The sequence below is a fragment of the Tachyglossus aculeatus genome, chromosome 18 (assembly GCF_015852505.1).
Source record: "Tachyglossus aculeatus isolate mTacAcu1 chromosome 18, mTacAcu1.pri, whole genome shotgun sequence".
Taxonomy (NCBI): domain Eukaryota; kingdom Metazoa; phylum Chordata; class Mammalia; order Monotremata; family Tachyglossidae; genus Tachyglossus; species Tachyglossus aculeatus.
In genome coordinates, this window is record NC_052083.1 from 15295559 (window position 1) to 15318791 (window position 23233).

Sequence of the window (23233 nt, forward strand, 5' to 3'; positions counted from 1 at the left end):
TTACCTCATCTGTAAAATGGGGACTAAGACTGTAGCCTCATGTGGGACATGGACTGTGTCCAAATTGATTAGCACCTAGTACAGTGCCTGACACATAGTAAGCACTTAACAAATATCATCAAAAAACCCTTGAGGACCTTTGCACCCATGGCTTGGCTTTAACTACCACGGAAAGTGTTTTACCCATTTTATTAGTTTCTGCTTATTTTAGGGCCATAAAACAGATTGCAGCAAACATTTTTAGGATTTCACAGATATTGGCAAAATGGATTAAAATCCAGTTTTAACATTGCTCCCCATGGCGTAGTAGAGGACTGCCCATCAGTTCATCTCCACCCCAGCCCCTTTCATTATGCGGACACTCTCCCCATCTAAGATACAGAGAAAAAGGGAGAGGGAGAGGGAAAAGGCAGAGTGTGTTTATCTGTCAGGTCTCTAATTTGGGTTAGAAGTTCATCCATTTTTATGGGTTGTTTTTTTTCCAAAAAACAAATCCATAAATGAAAAACATTGGTGACAGCACCTTATCACATTCTGGGGTCTGATGAATTCATGTTGGTGGTTAGGCTTATTAAACCAGTCATTAGGCATGTCTGTGCACAACAGGCATATTTTTGAGAGGAATTTTACTGTGGGAAAATCCACTTTTGATCAGCAGCTGCTCAGTGCAACCTGGATATTGGCAGGAATTTCCCCATTTCCTGCAGGCAAAGCAAATGCTTTTAGAGCCACAAACCCAAAAGCCCCCTTAGAACTCATCCCTGAAAACCTCCTAACAGTGTCTCTGTACACCTTGCAATCAGTCAGTCAACCAGCAGTATTTATTGAGCCCTTCAGAGTGCTTGGGAGAATACAATAGAATTAGCATACCTGATTCCTGCCTTCAAAATGCCTACAGTCTAGGGGAGGAGACAGGAACTAAAATAAATTACAGATAAGAGGCAATTATAGAGTATATAGGACATATGCATACTTATTACTGGGCATTGTGGGAACTCAGGTCCTTAGGTGGAACAGAAGTGCTGAAGTGACAGTTGCTGTAAATAGAAATGGGGGAGATTAGAAATTGATGGGGAATGGTCTCCTGAAGGAGTTGTGATTTGATAAGGGCTTTGAAGATTGGAGAGCTGTGGTCTTCTGGATATGCAGGGAGAGGGAGTTTAAGGTGAGAGCAAGAGGTTAGTGATGGGAGAAAGGAGATAGAAGCCCAGTGAGTAGGTTAGCATTCCAGGCTTTTCTTCCCACTCACACATCTTGTCCCTCTATCCCCCACTTTTGCCATATCCAGTGGCAAATGAGACCATCTAAGCATGTATATGGGTCCACACATAACTCAACAAGCCCCACTGAAGAAATTATTCCACCCAGTAGAAGACAACAGAGGGCAGCAACAAAACTTTAAAAAAAAATTAATGGTATTTGTTAAGTGCTTACTATGTGCCAGGTAGAACTGCTAACCTACTCACTGAGCCTCATTCTCCTCCCTCCCATCACTGACCTCTTGCTCTCACACTCTCCCCTACCTTAAACTACCTCAGGTCAGACACAGTCCACATCCCACGTGGGGCTCAAAGTCATAACCCCCATTTTACAAACTAGGTAACTGAAGCATAAAGAAGTTAAGTGACAGCATAAAGAAGTTGAGTTAAGTGATAAGATTTGAGGATTGCAGGCCAATCAAATTCATGGGCTGATCATTCCCTACTTTGTTGAGAGGTAAGAAAATGAGAGCTAAATCTGGGCCAATTAGCATTTGCTGATATTGAGTTAGTTTTTCTCTGTGTCTCAGTCCTGTAGTCTCTGATTGGGAGGCTCATCTATTGTTCCTGATAAGAGACTCTATCATCATCATCATCTTCATCACCATGGTGGTGCTAAGCATATCACTCCAGGATGATGCATTAAAGGAAGAAGCCATTGTCCCCCTCCAAACTCTTAAGAATTTAGGAATGAAACAGGAAGGGAGCCTGTATTATACATTTCAAACTATTTAAAGTCCAAGACTATCAAGCCAGTCTTGTTGACTTGGAGCTGTGGGTAGTCTGAGGATTTCCATCGCCAACATTTATTGTTTTATTGTTCTTGTCTTGACATTGCTATCTCTGCTTAATAACTTTGCTCCTGGTTTTTGTTAGGAATTCATTGTCTCTAACTGCCACTGCAATTTAAATTGTGATCCCCATGTTGGACAGGGACTGGGTCCTATGGGTTACGTATGTGTAGACTTTAGCATTAGCACAGTGCTTGGCACATAATAAGCACTTAATAAATACCACAACTAACACATTATTTCCTCTGAAGCTGTTAGATGTTTAGATGTATGACAAAATTCCAGGGATGAAAGATTACATGCTTGCAAGCTTGGATTCTCTATGTTTTTTCAAGGACCATTACCTCATCATCATGGGCTCTGCGCACAGTGGGAGCTCAATAAACGCTGTTGAAAGACTGACTCCATTTTGTTTGAACCATTTGTAACTCGCCTTTCCTCAGGTTGCAAATTTGGGCACTGATTCAATATGCGATAATGGATCATTCTTTTGTATTTGGGCAGGACCACATATAAACTCCTCCAGACAAATAATCCGACACAGCTTTCTTCAATAAACCCATTCCCATGCATAAGAACCCTTGCTGACAGGAAATTCTCCTTCACACAGACCTAAACCGTAGTGCTTTGGTTTAAAGGCATTTCTTTTTTTTTCTGTTTCCTTATAATAAACTATCATGAAATATATGAACATTATAAAATCACCTCTTCAGTCACCCTTTACTTCAAGCAATAAACTACTTGGGAGCGCATGTGCTCGAGTGCAAAAGGTACATTCTTTCCCCCCTCCTTTGGTATACAAAGACATGCGCTTAAAATAAAAAGCTAAATGCTTGATATTCGATGATGCGCTTCATTTATAGTGTCAGCTCATAAAAAGCACATGGGTAGTTTCCTAATAAAAGTCATTTAGACTGTTTTCTTTCTTTTCACAGGGCTGTTCAACAACTCCTAATACCCCGTCGGTGAATTCACGTTCCATGACTTTGGGTCCATCACTCTCCCTTAGCAACGTCTCAGGAATGTCTGTAAAATCAGAGATGAAGAAGCGAAGAGCACCTCCTCCACCATCAGTTACACCAGTCTCACTGAACCCCGAGATGATCCGTGAACAAGACAAGGCAACAGAAAAGGTAAGGCTAACGAATGGAATGACCATGTGGCCGGGACTGGTGTCTCCAACTTCAATGAACAAATTGGTAGTTGGGGCATTCATTAAATCCTTACTGAGTTCCAAGTGTTGTGCTAGACATTGGGGTAGATACACTATCAATTAATCATGTTTGTTGAGTGTTTGTTGCGGGCAGATCATGGTAATAAGGGCTTGAGAAGTATCGTGACCTAGTGGAAAGAGTACAGGCCTGGAATTCAGAGGACCTGGATTCTAATCTGGGCACTGCCCCTTGGCTGCCATGTGACCCGGAGCAAGTCATTTAATGTCTTGGTGCCTAAGTTTTCTCTTCTTTAAAATGAGGATTAAATGCCTTTTATCTCTTCTTCTTAGACTGTGAGTCCCATGTGGGATAAGAACTGTGCCCAATATGATTAACTTGTATCTATCCCAGTGCTTAGAACAGTGCTTGCTACCTAGTGTTAAAAAAAGCCATAATTTTTACAATAATAATTATCATTATTATTAGGAGACATTACAATCAGATTATACCTAGTTTCTGGCCCACATAAGTCTCACAGTCTGTTGGGGAGGGAGAACAGGTACTGAATCCCCCTTATTTTTCCAGATGAGGAAACTGAGGTACGGAGAAGTCAAGTAATTTTCCCGAAGTCTCACACCAGACAAGTGGCAGAGCCGGGATTCAAATCCAGGCCCTCTGACTGTGAATAGTGGATGTAGATTGTGTTCCAGAAAAAAACAAATAGTGCCATTTTGGTTCAGACCCTTGAGTGGGGCACCAAAGGACACTTTTTTGAACAATGTAGTGGTTGTCCATCTTGACACTTAATCACATAGGAGTGTGCCTTTATAGATCCTAAATTACCTATAATAATCCATCATGTACATCTAATTCATGAATGTTACCAAAAGCAACCTGTTTTTAAACCTCTTGAAATTTTCTGCCTTCAGAGCTTTCTTTAGTAAGGAATCCCACGTGCTTGTCTCCCGCTGGGTGGAAACGTTTTCCCTTTTGTGTGTTCTCAACCTATCACCCTCTGGATTCAGTAGTTGCCCCCCTTGCCCTGTTGCTATGGCGCTTGGTGAATAGCAAGTCTACGTTCACCCTGCCAGTGTCCTTAATGCTTTTGTGAGGTTCAGTCATGTCCCACTCCGCCTTTGTCCTAAACTTTTAGGATGTCCTCATATGGAAGTCTCTTCATCCGCCTGACTGTCATGTTTGCCCTGCTTTATACCTTTTCTAAGTCTATTATGCTGCCTTTCTAAGATGCTCTGGCCAGAATTTCAGGAAGTGACACCTTAAGCATTCTTTGAAGATGTTGGAGTTTCTCTGCAGCACAGCTGTCCAAAGAGAAAGAAAATGCGAAGCCAATTAATCGCCTTTAAAAATCCATTTGCAGTCTCCTGCAATCCGAGAATTTATTTCTGGAGTTGGTTTAGAGAAACCTCTTTTCAAATCTGTTTCTGTAGATGACCTGGATGCTATTATGTGTGTATTGATGTCTCCATTTCTGCAGTGTGCTTTGAAGGCAATTTTCCAGGTGCAAAAGTGTTGATCTCCTGATTGTTAATCAGAAGTATGCCTTTAAAGGAAGCTGTGTTTCTATTCCACTCTCTCTCTCTCTCTCTCTCTCTCTCTCTCTCTCTCTCTCTCTCTCTCTCTCTCTCTCTCTATCTCTCTCTCTCTCCCTCCCTCTCTCTCCCTCTCTCCCTCTCTCCCTCCTTCTCCCTCCTTCTCTCCCTCTCTCCCTCCCTCCCTCTCAGATACTCAGTTTCTCCCACACATACACACATGCACAGGCACACATGCACACACACTAGCTTTCCCCAAACTGGGAGTTCCTTCAACATTGGTTTCCTAGGAAGTAGGGAAACTTTGAGTCCAGTTTAGCAGCCAGTCATTTTCAGGCTTAGAAATGTGACTTTCTATGTAGCAAAGTATCTGTGAAGATTGTTTGCCTCCCTGAGTGTTTTGTTACCCAAATCACAAACAGAAGTTGTATACACTTGCTTGCTTTTTTATAACCATCATCATCATCATCAGTATCATCCATTGAGCACTGACAGTGTGTGTAATGCTGTCAGTCAGTCAATCATATTTATTGAGTGTTTCGTTACCCAAATCACAAACAGAAGTTGTATACACTTGCTTGCTTTTTTATAACCATCATCATCAGTATCATCCATTGAGCACTAACAGTGTGTGTAATGCTGTCAGTCAGTCAATCATATTTATTGAGTGTGTGCAGAGCACTGTACTCCGCACTTGGGAGAGTACAGTATAACAATAAACAGACACATTCCCTGCCCACAGCGAGCTTACAGTCTAGAGGGAGAGACAGACATTAATACAAATAAATAAATTACAGATATGCAGTTCTGGGTTCTTGGGAATGTGCATAGAAAAATGAATAAAAGAGAGTCCCTACCCACCCGGAGGTCCCCATCTAGGAGTTGTGAGGAGAGTGACAATCATGGAAACAATTAACCTCTTGATGTTAAACATCCAAACAATAAAGCAAGTGTTTCTCAATAAGACTGCTCAGTATAACACTGAAATCGTCTTTTCCTTCCTTCCTCTCCTTGCCTGTTCAAGTGCAGTATCTGAGTCAGCAGGGTTCCACAGTTTCTGCAGGCTGCCCTCCCCCTTCCCTTACTTTCTGCCCAGCAGGAGACAAGGCTTCTGACCACTGTGGTGGTGGGGAGAGCATGAGATTGGGAAACCTCCCTCCCCCCCGGCTGCCGCTGGCCCCGCTTCCCCACTTGCATTTGACCCCACTTCATCGTCACCCTCTACCCCCTTCTCCTTCAATCACTAGTACAGAGAATCCAAAGAGGTACATAGGCAGCTTGCTCAGGTGTGCTGCCCAAGGCCATGATGCCCTCTACCACACTGTGGTGGCCATTGGCCAGCTCTGTCTTAACTTCCCACGGAGCCAAATCCAGATGAACACAAACTCCCTTAGAATAACCCATTTATTCCCATCCTGCTCTTCACCACCCATGGATTTCCTGGACTTCCTCTAATTCAGCCTTCTCCCCAGGTGTGTGGAAACCCGTCTCAGAATCCTTTTTGTCTCTTCCCCAAATGGCACCCTCTGATTGGCCCCGAGCTCCCATTCCGGAATCGTCTGACCTCTGGGTTGGAAGGTCAACCTCCTTCTCAGCCAGCCAGCCGGTGGCCATCCTGCTCCTTTTGTGTATCTCTTTTGGCCAAGATGAACCTCTTCCAGTCCTTTCTTTTTCCTGGACGGGCACCCTACAGAGCCTCATTTTTTATATCCTGTTGCAGCTGCCTGTATTATCTAACGCTTTTCCACCGAGTGCTCCTGAACCTCCCTCCCCCAACAGGGCTGCCTCTTAAGACCAGGGACCCCTTGACCTTCACGTACTCATAGTTTGTTGTGCCTCTAAGATTTGATCTCTGTAGAGAAACTGTTCCCCCAGCATTTAAACATTCTCTATGCACTTTCACCCTTCCTAAAAGCATTTTAGCTGCCTCTTTCTTCTCCCTGAGCTGCTTAGAAACTAGTAATGGCACAGCATTATTTAAGTATTGCAAACATAGTAAACAATCCAAGTGATGAGGCACATTGTTAATAATAATAATTATGGTATTTGTTAAGCACTTACTATGCACCCAGCACTGTTCTAAGTGCTGGGGTAGATACAAGGCAATCAGGTTGAACACAGTGCCTATCCCACATGGGGCTCACAGTCTCAATCCCCATTTTACAGATGAGGTAACTGAGGCACAAAGAAATTAAGTGACTTGCCCAAGGTCACATAGCAGGCAAGTGGCAGAGCTTGAATTAGAACCCACAACTTCTGACTCCCACTAGGGAGTCTCAGCACTAACCCTGCTGCTTCTCTACTTATTGTGGAGAGCAGTGCTTAGGGCTTATCCGTATAATTAGTTTTTCACTAATTCATTCATTCAGATATATTTTTTGGGTGCTTACTGCATGCAAAGTACTACATTAAACGCTTGGGAGAGTACAGTATACCAATAAACGCACTCCCTGCCCTTTGAACTTGGATTCCTAGGAGCACTAAAATCTAGAACTGTTTTATCATTATTCTTATAATTATGGTATTTAAGTGCTTACTATGTGTCAAGCACTGTTCTAATCACCACAGTAGATACAGAGTAAGAAGGTCAGGCACAGTCTCTCTTGTACCTAGGGCTCGGAGTCTAAGTAAGAGGGAGAGCAGGTATTTAATCTCGTTTTACAGTTGAAAAAACTGAGGCACAGAGAAGTTAAGTGACTCACCAAGGTCACCCAGCAAGCAGTTTGCAGAGACAGTATTAGAATCCAAGTGCTCTGACTCCCAGGCCTATGCTCTTTCCACAAGGTCATGCTGCTTTTTATAATGCTGTTTGTCCATGTTTGCAACATCAGAGCTCTTCCATTAGCCTCCTACTGGCAAAGACAGCATTTCTGACTTTAAGAAAAAATTTTTCTTTCATAACAGGAAATTTTTACTGGATTATCAATTTTACTTTAAAGAAACTTTTAAAAGAAAGCATTTTCCAGATGGAACAGATGTCTAAGTTGGCATCACATTATCTTCTTTTTTCTGCTTCTTCAAGCTCCCATACCACAGTGTGTGAAATCACCTTAGAAGGAAATTGAAGTTCAGAATGAAGAGTCCCTTTAAAAAAAAAATTCCAAACCAAAATGAACTGTTTTTCATTGTCTCTGGTCTCTCCCCAGTGGAATCCAGTAGAGTGCTCCATTTGAAGTCAATAGGACCTATTTCCTCAATTCTCTTACATGCTGCAAAGAAATTAATAAAGTCGCTCGCTGAAATTACCTCTTATTTTAAAGTGTGCTCACTGTGGACCTTTAAATACTAAGAATATGAAATGAGATATAAAAGTCAAATAAATGATCGCCCCTTTTCTTAATAGTTGAAAATGTTGCCTAGTGGATAGAGTATGAACCTGGGAGTCATAAGGATCTGAGTTCTAACACCAGCTCTACCACTTGTCTGCTGTGTGACCTTGAGGAAGTTGCTTAACTTATCTGGGCCTCAGTTACCTCATCCTTAAAGTGGGTATTAAAGACATGGGACATGAACTGTGTCCAACCTGATTAGCTTGTTAGCTTGTATCTACCCCAGCAGTTACTAAATTGCCTGGCACATAGGGCTTAGCAAATGCCATGAAAATAAAGCAAAACAATAAACAAACCTGAAAATATATTTCTGTCATTTGGAATGTCTGGCAAAGTAGCAACAGCAGTATCTAGGCCGACACAAAAACACTGCTTCCTGATCAGCATCTTGGCAATGAAAATTAATTTTAAACCCCCACCTCTGCTTGTATTATTTTGCTTTTAAGTTTATGGGAAAGAACCAGAAAAAAGTTGTTTTTTTTTCCAGCAGGGAAAAACGTCAATTCCTTCTTACTGGACTTCCTTCCATGAAATGATAAGATGTTTGTTTAGGAATCCTTATTTATGTGCAACTGTTACTAACAGGAAGATCCGGGAGGAGGAGAGTATGTTTATTTCCACTGACTTGCCTGGTTTTTGAGAAAATGAAAGTATTAGATGACATTTCAGAATCCTAACTCCAGAAAGAGCAATGTAGAAAAGTAAGACCAGCATGTTCCAAATACTTAGCTGGATTGCAGGGCTTCTTGTCCGTCAGAACCACTTTCATGATTCTACCCCTAATTGAGGATGTCTCTCAAGGTTCAGTTCCTTGGTCCCCTTCTGTTCTCCACCTACACTCACTCACTTGGAAAACTCATTTGCTCCCATGTATTCCAAACTACCACGTCTATGTGGATGATTCCCAAATCTGGTCCTGGTCTTTCTCCCTCTCTGCAGTCTCACATTTCCCCCTCCCTTCAAGACGTCTCTACTTGGTTGTACTGCCATCTTCTCAAGCATAACTTGTCTAAAACAACACTGCTTATTTTCCCATCCAAACCTTTTCCTCCTTCCGACTTTCCCATCACTGTCGACAGCATCACCATCTTTCCTGTCTCACAAGCCAGAACCTTGGCATTTATCTTGACTCCTCTCACTCATTCAACCCACATATTCAATCTATCACTAAATCCTTTCAGTTCAACCTTCACGCCATCACTAAAATCTGTCCTTTCCTCTCCATCCAAACTGCTACCATGTTAATCCAAACACTTATCCTATTCTGCCTCGATTATCATGTCAGCCCCCTTGCTGACCGCCCTGCGTCCTGTCTCTCCCTACTCCAGTCCATACGTCTCTCTGCTGCCCGGATCATTTTTCTACAAAAATGTTCAGTCCATGTTTCCCCACTCCTCAAGTACCTCCAGGGATTGCCCATCCACCTCTGTATCAAACAGAAACTCCTTACCGTGAGCTTTAAAGCACCCAGTCACCTTGAACCCCTCCTACCTCACCTCACTATTCTCCAGGCCTAGTGGATAGAGTATGGGCCTGGGAGTCAGAAGGACCTAGGTTCTAATCCCAGCTGTGCACACTTGTCTAAGTGATCTTGGGCAAGTCACTTAAATGCTCTGAGCCTGAGTTACCGCATCTGTAAAATGGGGATTGAGACTGTGAGCCCCGTGTGGGACAGGAACTGTGTCCAACCTGAGTAGCGTGTTTCTACTCCAGCACTCTGACAGTGCTTGACAAATTGTAAGCACTTAACAAATACCATCATCATCATCATCATCAACCCAGGCTGCACACGTTGCTCCTCTAATGCCAACCAACTCATTGTACCTCGATCTCGCAGCTGACCTCTCGCCCACATCCTGCCTCTGGCGTGGACCACCGTCCCTTTCCAGATCCGACAGATAATTTCTCTCTGCATCTTCAAAGCCTTATTGAAAGCACATCTCCTTCAAGAGGCCTTCTGTGACAAAGCCCTCATTTCCTCTTTTCCCACTCCCTTCTGCGTCACCCTGACCTGCTGCTTTTACTCATCCCTCCTCAGCCCCACAGCACTCAGGTATATATCCATAATTTATTTGTATTAATGTCTGTCTCCCCTTCTAGACTGTAAGCTCATTGTGAGAAGGGAAATGCCCTTTATATTGTTGTACACTCCCAAGTAATTAGTACAGTGCTTTGCACATAGGACCCTCTCAGTAAATATGATTGATTTCTAAGCTGAAAAGTCCTTCTAAAGCGAGCATTTGAGACTTACACCTGGCTCTAAGCCTTGTTCTTTGGCATACACATCTCCCAGGGAATTGCATTTTCCTTTTGTATTTAGGTTTTCCAAAACAATTTTTCCCAATAGTTAGGTGCCATAAGGCCAATATCTCACTAGCAGGCCACTTGTAATTCACTTGCACTGGATGCTAATTTTAGTGGTGTAGATCCATATCGCTCAGTTGAAGGGTGATGAGCTTGGGGAGTGAGCCAAGTATGTTTTTATAGGTGGGGAAGTCTCATAGGTTTGAACAGGATATGAATAAGAGGAATATTAACGTAGCCAAAGTGTTATAGGAACAGCTGGGTTATGTCATCAATCATCATTAATGGCGTTCTTTGAACGCTTACTGTGTGCAGAGCACTGTACTGTACTTTTGGGATAGTACAATAAAACAAAGTTGGTAGACACATTTCCCACCCACAATGAGCTTAGAGTCTAGAGGGGGAGACAGACATTAAAATAAAGAAATAATTTATAATACATTTGTAGATATGTACTTAAGTGCTGTGGGGTTGAGGGTGTGGCGAATATCAAATACCCAAAGTTGTTCCAATGATGTTCTTTTGGAAGGAGATCATCATTGCCTCAAATTTCATCCAAGTCTCCAGAAATGCTGAAATCAAGCTCATCTCATTCACGTGGGGAAACTCGTCAGTAAGATCTTCAATTTTCTGTCAGAGCTGGAGGCCATTTTTCAAGCGAGAATCGCATTCCTAAAATTACATATAGTCCATAAGTAACACAACCATGTCAATCCTGAGTGAATCCATTTTTTAAAACTCCTTTAGAGTTTTTGTTATATTTTAAAAGGAAACTAAAGAAACTAAAGCATTGTTCCATGTCTCAGATAATAAAAGCTATATGTAAATTCAGTTAAATTGAAGTAAATACATCCATATATGTTAAAGAATGGAGAAAATCTCAACATTTCCCCAACATTTTTTTTATTGTATTGTTCAGCACTTGCAAGGTGCCAGATACTGTTCTAAGCATTGGGGTAGATACAAGCTAATCAGATTGGACACAGTCCATGTCCCTCATGGGGCTCATCAGTCTCAATCCCCATTTTACAAGTGAGGTAACTGAGGTACAGAGAAGTGAAGTGACTTGACCAAAGTCACACAGTGGACAATTGGTGGAGCTGGGATTAGAACCCAGGTCCTTCTGACTTCCAAGTCCATGCTCTATCCACTAGTCCATGCTGCTTCTTTCAGTTTGGAAAAGATTTTTGTCAAGCTTACAGGGAACAGAAACATTTGTAATAGGAACATAACTTTAATAATAATGAATACAACTGTGGTTTTTGTTTTTGTTTTTTTAATGGCATTTGTTCAGTGCTTACTTTGTGTTAAGCACTGGGATAGGTACAATCAGAGCAGACATGGTCTTTGTGTTCTCAAAGCTGTAAGCTCAGAATAAAATACCTAATCTCCCATTCTGTCTGTACTTCATTGCTTAGCAGTGGCTGACACTGATAGATACTGTTATTGTTATTATTGTTACATGGATTCACAATGTAGATTGCTTTCAGAGAAGCATTGTGGCCTACTGGAAAGAGCATGGACCAGTGAGTCAGAAGACCTCAGCTTTATTATCAACTCAACTACTGGTCTGCTGGGTGACCCTGGGCAAGTTCTTCACTTCTCTGTGCCTTAGTTACCTCATCTGTAAAATGGGACTTAAATCCTCCTCCCTCTGACTTAAATGTGGGCCCCATATGGAACAGAGACTGTGTCTGTCTTTACCTCAGTGCTTAGTACAGTGCCTGGCCCGCAGTAAGAACTTAATAAGTAACATTAAAAACAAAAGTCAGAAAAAAAAAGAATATTTGTGGTACTTAAGTGGTTAATATGTACCCAGCACTGGTTTAGATACAAGATTATCAGGCCAGGCACTGTTCTTATCCTGCCTGGGGCTCACAGTCTACTTAGGAGGGAAAACAGATGTTTTTATCCCTATTTCATGTAAGGAAGTTAAATATCTTGCCCAAGGTCACAGAGAAGCAGCGTGGCTTAGTGGCTAAAGCATGGGCCTGGGTGTCAGAGGGACTTGGGTTCTAATCCTGGCTCTGCCACATGTCTGCTGTGTGACCTTGGGCAAGTCACTTAACTTCTCTGTGTCTTAGAGACCTCATCTGTAAAATGGAGATTAAAAGTATGAGTCCCATATGGGACAGGGACTTTGTCCAACCTCATTAACTTGCATCTACCCCAGTGCTTAGAACAGTGCTTGGCACAGAGTAAGCACTTAACATGTACCATTATTATTATTATAAGGAAAGTGGCAGAGGGGAGATTGGAACCCAGGTTGTCTGACTCCCAGGTCTGTTCTTTTCCACTAGGGCACGCTGCTTCTCAAGAAGAAAAATGATACCTCAGACTTCCTGAATAAGAGCTAAAGTCATCTGCAAAAGCCATAAATACTAGAAATGTGGGTTGTTGCTGCTTTGATGCTCAAAAAGAGTACTTTTCTGTAGTCTGGCATGTGGCACTTCTTAGTATTTAGCTATGAGTAAAGAGAGGAACAAGAGACGATAAACACCAGGCTAGTTTGTTCATGGCATGTGGGATCCAACATTTAACTCCCTTTATTGTGTTAGCACAAAATATAACAGAAAGTGAAAAGTTCCCTGAGTTTATTTTACTGAGAAAAATAAGCATATTTGTCTCCCAGCTTTTTTCTGTTGATATAAACATATCTTGCATTATTTATCTCTCGCCTTGTAAATATTAAGATTATAGTATTTATCATATAAATTAAGATGAACAGGGTTGACTTCTAGGCTGCTTGATAGTTGGCTATTGTTCAGCATAGGCTCCTAGAGGCAAATGAAGATTGTTCAAGAAACAAACATTTCAGTACTGTTGATTAGGATTTTTTTTCTTTAGGAAGCTTTAGGGGAAATATTTTTTAAAATGGTTTTCCATTCTTAAGTGGGCCTGTTCCCCTAAACAATTATAATCATGCCTTGGGATCTTTTAATTTGACACATAGGTAAATAATACAAAACAGTTCCCACTTCCTTTTCTTAGCTAACTTCTCACTAGCCTCTCAAAAGATTTGGAGATGTTACTTTGCCGAGGGTGTCATCAACAGGCCATCATCATCATCTGCATCTTCATCATGCATTCAATCGTATATAATGAGCACTCACAGCATGTGCAGCAACAGGGAAGCGGCGTTGCCTAGTGGATAGACCCGGGCATTGGAGTCAGAGGGACCCAAGTTCTAATCCCACCTCTGCCACTTGTCTGCTGTTGTGTGACCTTGGGCAACTCATTTCACTTCTATGTGCCTCAGTTACCTCATCTGTAAAATGGGGATTAAGACCGTGAGCCCCAGGTGGGACCGGGACAGTGTCCAATCTGATTAGCTCGTATCTACCCCAGCGCTTAGAATAGGGCCTGGCACATAGTAAGCGCTGAACAAATACCATATTTGTAGTAGTACTCAAAGTACTACTGACTGATTGCTTGATCCCTGCCCACAAGGAGCTGACAGTCTACAGGGACTCGGATAATATGGAAGTAACCTTTCCAGAAATTGGAGCCTAAGATCTCTTATGGCCACTCAGAAATGTTAAGCAAGGTAACATTGAAACATGTTTTCAGCTTTGGCTCTGCTCTTCTATGCAAGGCTGAACAGGCACAAAGCCACCGATTCCAGCATCAGTGAGGCGGCTATTTAAACACAAGATTTTTTCGAGTGGCAGCAAGGAAAGCTTTCGAGCCACAGCTGTTTTGTTTCTAACCCTTAATCTTTTGGACAGGGACACTCTCCTCCCTTTCTAATAGCAAGTTTGAGCAGGAAAGCTCCCTTCAAATAAAACATAGGAGGAATAAAAAAGGGAAAAGCCACACTTTTCTGGGATTATCAGCAAGGCACTGTCTTTTGGGGTGGGGATGACAAATGAATGTCACATCCACAGAGTTTTGTTGTTTAGTCCATGAATGCGTGCTGTGATCTGCAACACGAAACAGATCACCGCACAGGATGAAGTTGGTGGGTTCAGACTGAGGGCAACTTGGCGAAGCAGAGTTAGGTGCGGTTCATAAACGGGAGAAAGGGGTGTGGCCCCTTGAAATGGGCAAGGTAGGCTCTGGCTGTGCATCCTATGCTGCAAACTCCCAGCTTCTGGAAGGGGCAGCAACTACCTGAGCCAATGCAGGGCGACTGGGAAAGGTAAACATTTCAATGTTGTCTTTGGGTCAAGCATCCTATCCTGCCAAGCGGGCCAAAGCAATATGTAGTTGATAGAGGGCGGGCCTAAGAGTCAGAAGGTCATGGGTTCTAATCCATGATTTGTTTGTATCCACTTCAGCACTATGTACAGCGTCTGGCACATAGTATGCACTTAACAAAAACCATTGTTATTATTAGAGCACTATACTAAGCGCTTGGGAGAGTGACACAATAGAGTTGAGAGACACATTCCTTGCCCAAAGCGTGCTCAGCCCCATAGCACCTATGTGTGTATCTGTAATTTATTTATATTAATGTCTGTCTCCCCCTGTAGACTCTAAGCTTGTTGTGGGCAGGGAACGTGTCTGCTTATTTTTGTATTGTACTCTCCCAATCACGTAGTGCAGTTCTATTCACACAATAAGCACTCAATAAATACAACTGAATGAATGGCAGGTTCGCATCTACCAACTCTATTATGTTGTACTTTCCCAAGCACTTAGTACAGTGCTTTGTAATAATAATAATAATAATAGTAATAATAATGGTATTAAGTGCTTACTATGTGCCAGGCATCATACTAAGTGCTATAGTAAGCATTCAGTAAATACCACTCATCGAGTCAATGTTCAAAGCAATGAGGCTTCTCATCCCAAATGGAAATATCAGAAAATCAAGCTGGGGTCCTGTTTCTTTGTGAGTTTCCTACTAACGTTGAACATAAAAAGCCTCTAATTTGAGTTTAAATTAGCTCTCTAATAGGATAAACGGGAAGTTTGCCCTTCCCTGTGGTAGCTGTAAGTTTTAGCTCTGCTTAAAATTGCTCTGAATTGATCTACCCCTTCCTTGAAAGTGACATTGTAAATGGAATCAATCGGTTGCACAGTGGTATTTGTTGAGATGTTACTGTGTGCAGAGCACTGTACACTAAGATCTTGGGAGGATACAGTACAGCAGACTTAGTAGTCACGTTCCCTGGAAGGGCCATGAATTCTGTGTACATATTTTAATCCATAATTTAGAATACTTTTCCCATATCAATTGTTTTTAATGCCATCTATATGGGTTACAGAGTTAAAATGCAGGATTGAATAAGATTCACAGGCAGCGCCCTTAATTCCCTCTTCATGCCTAATTTCATTCTTTTTCACTGGCACACCTACTCCCAGGATCTGCTTGCATATAGTGGAAGATTAGGAAAACCAAGGTAGAAATATCACTTAGCAACCCTTCTTCCCCAGAAGAACTGGGATTCTACATTGGCAGGTCTAGGCCTAATTATAGCAATAATAATTGTAATAATAATAATGGTATTTGTTAAGCAATATACTAGATGTTGGGGTAGACACAGCGTAACTCAGTGAGACATAGTACCTGTCCCTCATAGGGCTCACAGTCTTATGCCCATTTTACAGATGAGGTAACTGAGGCATAGAGAAGTAAAGTGACTTGCCCAAGGCCACAGAGTAGGCAAGCGGCAGAGCAGGGATTAGAACCTAGGTTAATCTATTTAACTTTATTCATTTTTTTTCACTTTTGTACCAGGTAGATCTCTCTCTCTTAGTTGTATTAATACTTTCAAGTACTGCCTGCCTCCCCTATTCATTTATAAGCTTCTGAAGACCCTCTTTTCAACTTTTATCAAATGCTCCTAAGTGTTCAGTACAGTATGCTGCACACAATAGGTGCTCAATAAGTACTGATGATGGGGAAAAAATGGAAGAATGTGAAAGCCATTTACCAGGAACGTGTTATCCTCTGGGTGTATAGTGTTTGTATGTGTAGAAGATAACCTAGGAATTACTCACACAGTGGTATGAGTTAGGAGAGTGTGGTGTCCCCACGAAAAATCTTTAATATAGCAGCAGGATGTTCATCAGTCCAGGACTGGCGCAGAGGCTGAGGGCAGGAACGGATGACCTTTCTCGATCTGTTACAGATCTAGGATTCTGGTAGGGAGACTCCATATACACATACGTATGCATAGTTGTATGTGGGTGTGTCTGCATATGTGAAGACATTCAAAGTCATACATTCTGAGACCAAGGAAACATGCTATTTTGTGAAAGCTGAGATTTTAAACAGGGATGGCAAAATATGACCCTTGGATCATTTCATCTGGTTTTTAGCTTTTTTTCCAGTAAAACATAGTTCCAGTCCCACCCCCATTTCTCTCTCTCCCCTCACAACTCCTTGGACTAACCTCTGTTCTTCAGGAAAAAACAAATATAGTAGAAATGGAAAGCATGGATTTAAAATATCCCTTTTGTAAATTCGTTACAGTTTACCATAGAATGTTTCGGGAAGGAGGGTAACAGGACCTAGGTGTGGTTTCCTTTATGGTTGAGGCAGCCTGTCCAAGCTGTTTGAATTAACTTGGGTTTATATAAACTCTAGGATCCTCCTTAACTTGAGTGAGCTGCCAGAATTTCCTATGGAGGTGGCAGAAATCTTTCCACTTCTAGAAATGAAAACTGCAATGACACAGCATAAATGTTTTGCTCTATTATGGGAGTGTTGTATTTCCTTTTTGATTCCGTGGGCCTGAGCCTCCAGTGAAGGTCAAGAACAGTTCACAGCATTAACGTGTTATATCTCGCAGGAGGTAGTTATCTCAGCAACACAGATTTTCCTCAGAGGAGACTAATGACCTCAGATTACTTATCTTCTTCTCTTAGGTTACACCTAAGTCAGAAACTTCATCACAGGTCTAGACCCAAGTGTATTTTTCCCCCTTCCTTCAGACAGGAAGGGAGTTTTTTCCCAAGGGGTCTTTTTAGGTCAGAGCTTCTCAGCCTCTCTCCCGCAATGTGTTTCCATTCTTTCTCAGTTTGTTGTGGTTTTTTTTTCCTTTGGAGGATCCAAAGGTCTCCTCTGATAATAATAGATATATAGGGTGGCAGACTTTTTTTTTCCTATTTTCAGAGCAGGATGCAGCAAGCTAGTTCCTGTCATAGGAAAAAAACAGGTTTTCAGAATGCGTCTTTCCCTTTTACCGAGAACAAATTCTTCCAGATTCATTTCCAGGTTTCTAAGCTCCCTAAGGACAGGATCTAGGGTAGTTACCCGAGAAGGAGAAAGCTGTGTGGGGATTTTTGTTAGAGGAGGAGGCTGGCCCTAACTATTATTTTTGGGAAAGAGAAAAATAAAAACAATATTAAGTACTGTAAGAGAAGTGTGAGCAATGTCTTCACAATTACTCCAGTCATATTTTAGTTTTTCTTTCTTAGCTCAGTAAAGCATTTCAAGAAGGAATGCTAGAAACTGGTTTAACAACATGTTATTATTAGATACTCTGTATTTACAAAGTTAATCATTCATTAGCAATTCTTTTCAGAGTCCCAGCTCGGTAGGTCAGAAACATCAACCTCCCTTGTGCAGATGAGAAAGCATGAAGAAAATCACTGGGAAATTGCATTTTATGTTTACTGTTCAAGTATGGTTCTATTGTGGTGGAGATATTCAAGAAAAGATGAATTGGTAGTTTGATAGGTAATACATTATATTCTTTGAATAATTTTTTCTGGATTGAGGAAGTTTTATAGAGCAGAGCTACTTGGCTAAGGTCCCATATTTTCAGAGCTCCCATTTTGGACTTCCCTTAAAATCAGGAACCCTTTGAGACTGCCTGTTTGCTAGCTTCTAAACCCACTTTGGTTTAGATTCTTCAAGTAGAAGGAGAAACCTTCTTGTGATCCTCAGAATCATTTCCGTAATGAAAAGTCAAACCAGTCCTTTGCTCAAAAAAGAAATCTTTAGGATCCAATCCTGCTTTTACCAAGACGTTTCTGGCTCTTGACAGTAGTAGTAGCTCTTGTAATAGAATGGCTTTTGAAAAATACAGACTTGCCACACAGTGGCTATTTTAAAAAAAACAACAATAGTATTATTCTTCTATTTCTGTAATCTCCTGAGTATATGGAATGCTCTTCAACTGTACGCTAGGAATTGATTATGAAACCAGAGGATAACTGGGAGAGCATAGCTTTTTCACCTGCCTACCTCTGGCTGGGATGCAGTACAATATTAACCCTTCTTGTGTTGTCATGGGATAAAGGTTATATTGGAAGAGTTTATTTTTGTAGTAAATATTTCATTGTTTTTAGACTGTGAGCCCCACAGGGGGCAAGGTCTGTGTTTAATTTCCACCTGCGTATTGTCTCTTTGTGCTTAGTACGGTGCTCTGCACACCATCATCTTCAGATGCCGTCGAGTTGTTTTCCAATCCATAGCGACTCCGTGGACATACCCTCTTCAGAACATCCCATCTTCTGTCATAGTCATTCTCATATGTGTATCCATAGAATTTTCTTGGTAAAGATACAGTTTGCCATTGCCTTCTGCGCACACCATAAGCACTAAATAAATACTAAATACTGTTACTACTATCAATCATTCAATCAATGGTATTTAGTGAGTGTTTTCTGTGTGCAGCCCATTGTACTAAGCACTTCAAAGAATACAAAACAACAGAGTGGGTAGATATATTCCCTGCCCACAAGGAGCTTACAGTCTAGCGGGGGAGACATACTACCACTGTGATGGTAACAGAACCAAGACAGGTAGCAGAGTCTGTTTAGAAACTATTGGCGGCTCTTCCATGAATTCTCCGGCAAGAATGGGTACATTATTGTCAACACCAGCTGTTATAGGGAAGGGAGATTCTTCTCCATTAGTTGTAATGTGAATTTGAAATCTGAAGTATTGGGCAATTAAATTATTTGGTTTCTAGTCAAAATAATTTGACTGAATTGAATCCAGAATCAGGCCGTCAAACCTCAGACATTTGCCCAGATTATCCGGCCCGCTGCCAGCCCTGAGCTGGTCTAAAATATGCCAGTGCTGGAAGGAATGGGGTTCAAGTGGTAGATGTCAGAATGCAGATGGCCTAGTTGATCCCTGTTCAGGTGCATTTCGTGGGCCAGGAAGATTGAATTTAACAGAATGCTGATTTTGATGCAATTATCAGAGACATGTGAAACCTAGAGCCTTAGTTTGATGGGGGAAAAACATACATCAATGGCCGTCAGTTTATGATAGTATAAAATGGATGTTTAGATAATTTTTCTAAAAATACATTCAGTCCATGATTCCCAACTCCTCAAGGACCTCCAGTGGCTTCCCATTTACCTCATCTTCAAACCGAATCTCCTTACCATTGGCTTTAAAGTACTCAATTATTTTTCCCCCCTCCTATCTTACCTTGCCAATTTTCTAACTACAACCCAGCGCACCCATTTTGCTCATCCAATGCCAACCAACTCACTATACCTCGATCACGTCTATTTCGCCACTGTCCCCTTGTCCACGTCCTGCCTCTGACCTGGAACTCTCTCCCCCTTCATATCTGACAGACTGCCACTCTCCCTACCTTCAAAGCTTAGGTATAATCACCTTCTTAGCCTTCCCTGAATAAGCCCTCATTTCTCCTCCACCTCCCTTCTGCATCACCCCCACACTTGGATCTGTACACTTTTATTCACCCAACCCTCAGCCCCACAGATCCATAATTTATTTTAATGTCTTTCTCCCCTATTAGTCTGTAAGAGCCTTGTGGGCAGGAGTCATGTCCACCAACTATGTTATATTGTACTCACCCAAGCACTCAGCACCTCTGCACACTGTAAGCACTCAATGAATACTAAGGATTGGTTGGGAAGTATGATTTTCCACGTGGAGACTATTTTAAATTGCTTCTTGGTGATTTTCCCGGTGGAACTCATCACCCCAAGTAAAATCACACAGGAAAAATCTCCAAGGAACAACTCTAAATTTTCCACACAAATCTCGGCAGCTGTCTTGTCCTCTCCTCTCTCTTCTTACCAGGATCCCCTTCCCTACTTCTGACTGGCATTTGCTGTTGACTGTGGACTGCAGCGAATAAGTCACTGCTGCTTAGGTTTTGAACAGTGAGGGCCCTGAACACTAGTTGTGTGTCTGTATATCTGTGTGGGATTCCATAACTTAAATCCAAAATTTCCCTCATCACCCCCCCCAAAGTACAGGGTTTCCTTTTATACAATCATTTTTATCTGGCTGTTGACAGAGAGGTATAAATATTTTTAAATTATGGTCCTTTAAACCAGAACATTCTATTAAAAAGTAATAGAATTTAAAAATATTCATCTTACTCGGGGGATAGTTTCTTTACATTACTATTTTTATGCCCCTATTTTTTTTCTGTTCTATATTTGCATTTTCTAGGAGTCACACAAAGTCAATCTCAGTTTCCTTAGCTCCAGAGCCCTAATACTGTCTGATATTCAGTATTTTGAAAAATTTGAGTAAGATGATTATTTTAGAAGTTCATATTAAGGTTTTAAAAGGGCATCCGGGTGTCAAGGGTAGTAACAGAGAATGAAGTTAAATTTAATGTTACAGTTGAAGAACTGCTTGGTTGAAAACACTAATTTTTCACCATTTAACAAGCTCTTTGAATGGAGATTTTTATTTTTACTTAAAGGAGATTGAAAATGTGTTTTTTTTTATTGAAAACATATTTAACATATTTAAAAGTCTGTCCTGTTTTATGGTATATTTACAGAAACATATCTGTGCCATAACCCATTTTTTCCTAAAAATGAATTAATAGAAATAAAAAGGTTCTCTGGGAAATGTAATCTCAAAGAAATAATCACCATCTTGTCTAAATATAAGGTTTAACATCTAACTTGAAAGCAGAGACTTCAATTTTGAAAGGTTGTAATGAAAAAGCCCTTTTATTCTTATTTGACTAGAAACCAAAGAGCTTGACCACTTGATATTTTAGATTTCAAATTCAAATAAGAAATGTATGGAGAAGAATGTTCCTCCCCCTCAATAACTGGTGTTAGCAATAAAGTAATTATTTCTGGTGGAGAATTCAGTGAAGAACTGCCAATGATTTCTAAACACATTCTGCTACCTGTCTTGGTTCTGATGCCACCGTAAACCATCTGGTGAAATCAGGATGCAATTCCTGGACTTTCACACGTGGTGTCCATAAAGTACTTCAGCATGGCCTAATGGATAGAGCACAGGCCTTGGATTCAGAAGGTCATGTGTTCTAATCCCGGCTGTGCCAGTTGTCTGCTGTGTGACCTTAGGCAAGTCACTTTTCTGTGCCTCAATTCCCTCATCTGTAAAATGGGGATTGACTGTGAGCTCTATGTGAGATAGGAACTGTGTCCAACCTAATTACCTTGTATCTACCCCAGCACTTAGAACAGTGCCTGGCACACAGTAAGCGCTTAACAAATATCACAATTATTGTTATAATTATTATTACTTCATTAAAATCAGAGCAGAAACTTAGCAAGGACCCTAAAACAAGGCAAATGAAACTTTGTGGAAGCATAATTTAAGACAATTTTTCCCCATTTACCAGCCACAGTGAGGCATAGGATAAACATGGCCTGCCATGTCAGCACTTCATATTCTGAAAAAATTATCATGCCAAATGATTGCTAAATTTTATGGCCATGCATTACATACAGTCATGGGTATGTATGTCTGGTTGAGTACACAGAAGCAGCGTGGCTAAGTGGAAGGAGCACGGGCTTTGGAGTCAGAGGTCATGGGCTTGAATCCCGGCTCCGCCACATGTCTGCTGTGTGACCTTGGGCAAGTCACTTAACTTCTCTGAGCCTCAGTTACCACATCTGTAAAATGGGGATTACGACTGTGAGCCCCACGTGGGACAACCTGATCACCTTTATCCCTCCCAGCGCTTAGAACAGTGCTTTGCACATTGTAAGCGCGTAAACAAATGCCATTATTATTATTATTATTATCAGTCAATTAGTGGTATTTATTGAGTGCTTGCCATGTGCAGAGCATGGTACTTAGGACTTGGAAGATAACAATATATTTGATAGTTATGATGTTATGGTCCCTGCCTACAAGGTGTTTACAATGAAAAATGACTGCAAACCTAAAATTCAAACTGTAAACACAGATCCAGTTATTCCTCTTATCACCCTCTAATCCAAGGTTAGGAAACTCAAAAGTAATTTCTCATCTATTCTGCTTACAAGAAATTCAGCCAATCAATCAATAATATTAAGTGCTTAGAGTGAGCAAAGTACTGTATTAAGCATTCGGAAGAGTACAGCACAGTAAAGTTGATAGATGCTATCTCTGCCCTCAAGGAGTTTAGAATCTCCAATAAAAAATTTTGCTTTTGAGTTTTAAGGGGGAAAATTGGCCAGACAGTGCATGAGGGAGGCTATAATTGCCTGGTTAAATTGACTTGCATTTGCCAAGTAGAAGAAAAATATATATATTTAATAACTTACCAGGTGAAAAAGAATCAAATATTCCAAAGTTTATATTAGGATCACTTAGGAAATGTGAGACCCTCTAGTGAGTTCACAGCTGAGATGCAACTAATCTGAAACTTTGATTTTTACTAAAAACTGGAAACAACAGTCACACCATTTCCCCAAAAGGCTTTCAGGAGCATATTCACATAAATTCTGACTCTGTAAACAAATACAACTGGATTCCATGATATAATTTCCCCTCCCTCAAGATCATTGTGAAGTGGTTGTCTAATGAAGACTTGGCTCCAGATCCTGGAAACAGTTCCTCACTTATTTGAGAGATGATAATTGCTGCTAATTTACAATGTTCAATTCCTTTCTGTGACAAATTTGTAAGATATGGCAAATGGTGTGCTTTTCAGCAATGAATGTGGAAACTGAGGCACATTGCCCTCACACTTA

At 41.2% G+C, this 23233-nt stretch overlaps 1 protein-coding gene across 5 annotated transcripts in view; it reads left to right on the forward strand.

Annotated features, from left to right (window-relative positions):
* Positions 1 to 23233, forward strand: part of COBL (cordon-bleu WH2 repeat protein) — a 236994-nt gene that overhangs the window by 121591 nt on the left and 92170 nt on the right. For all 5 annotated transcript variants that reach the window (XM_038760048.1, XM_038760052.1, XM_038760050.1 and 2 more), the window contains one exon: positions 2986 to 3183. In XM_038760048.1, the coding sequence (XP_038615976.1) occupies positions 2986 to 3183 (198 nt within the window). The remainder of the gene's footprint in view (positions 1 to 2985; positions 3184 to 23233) is intronic.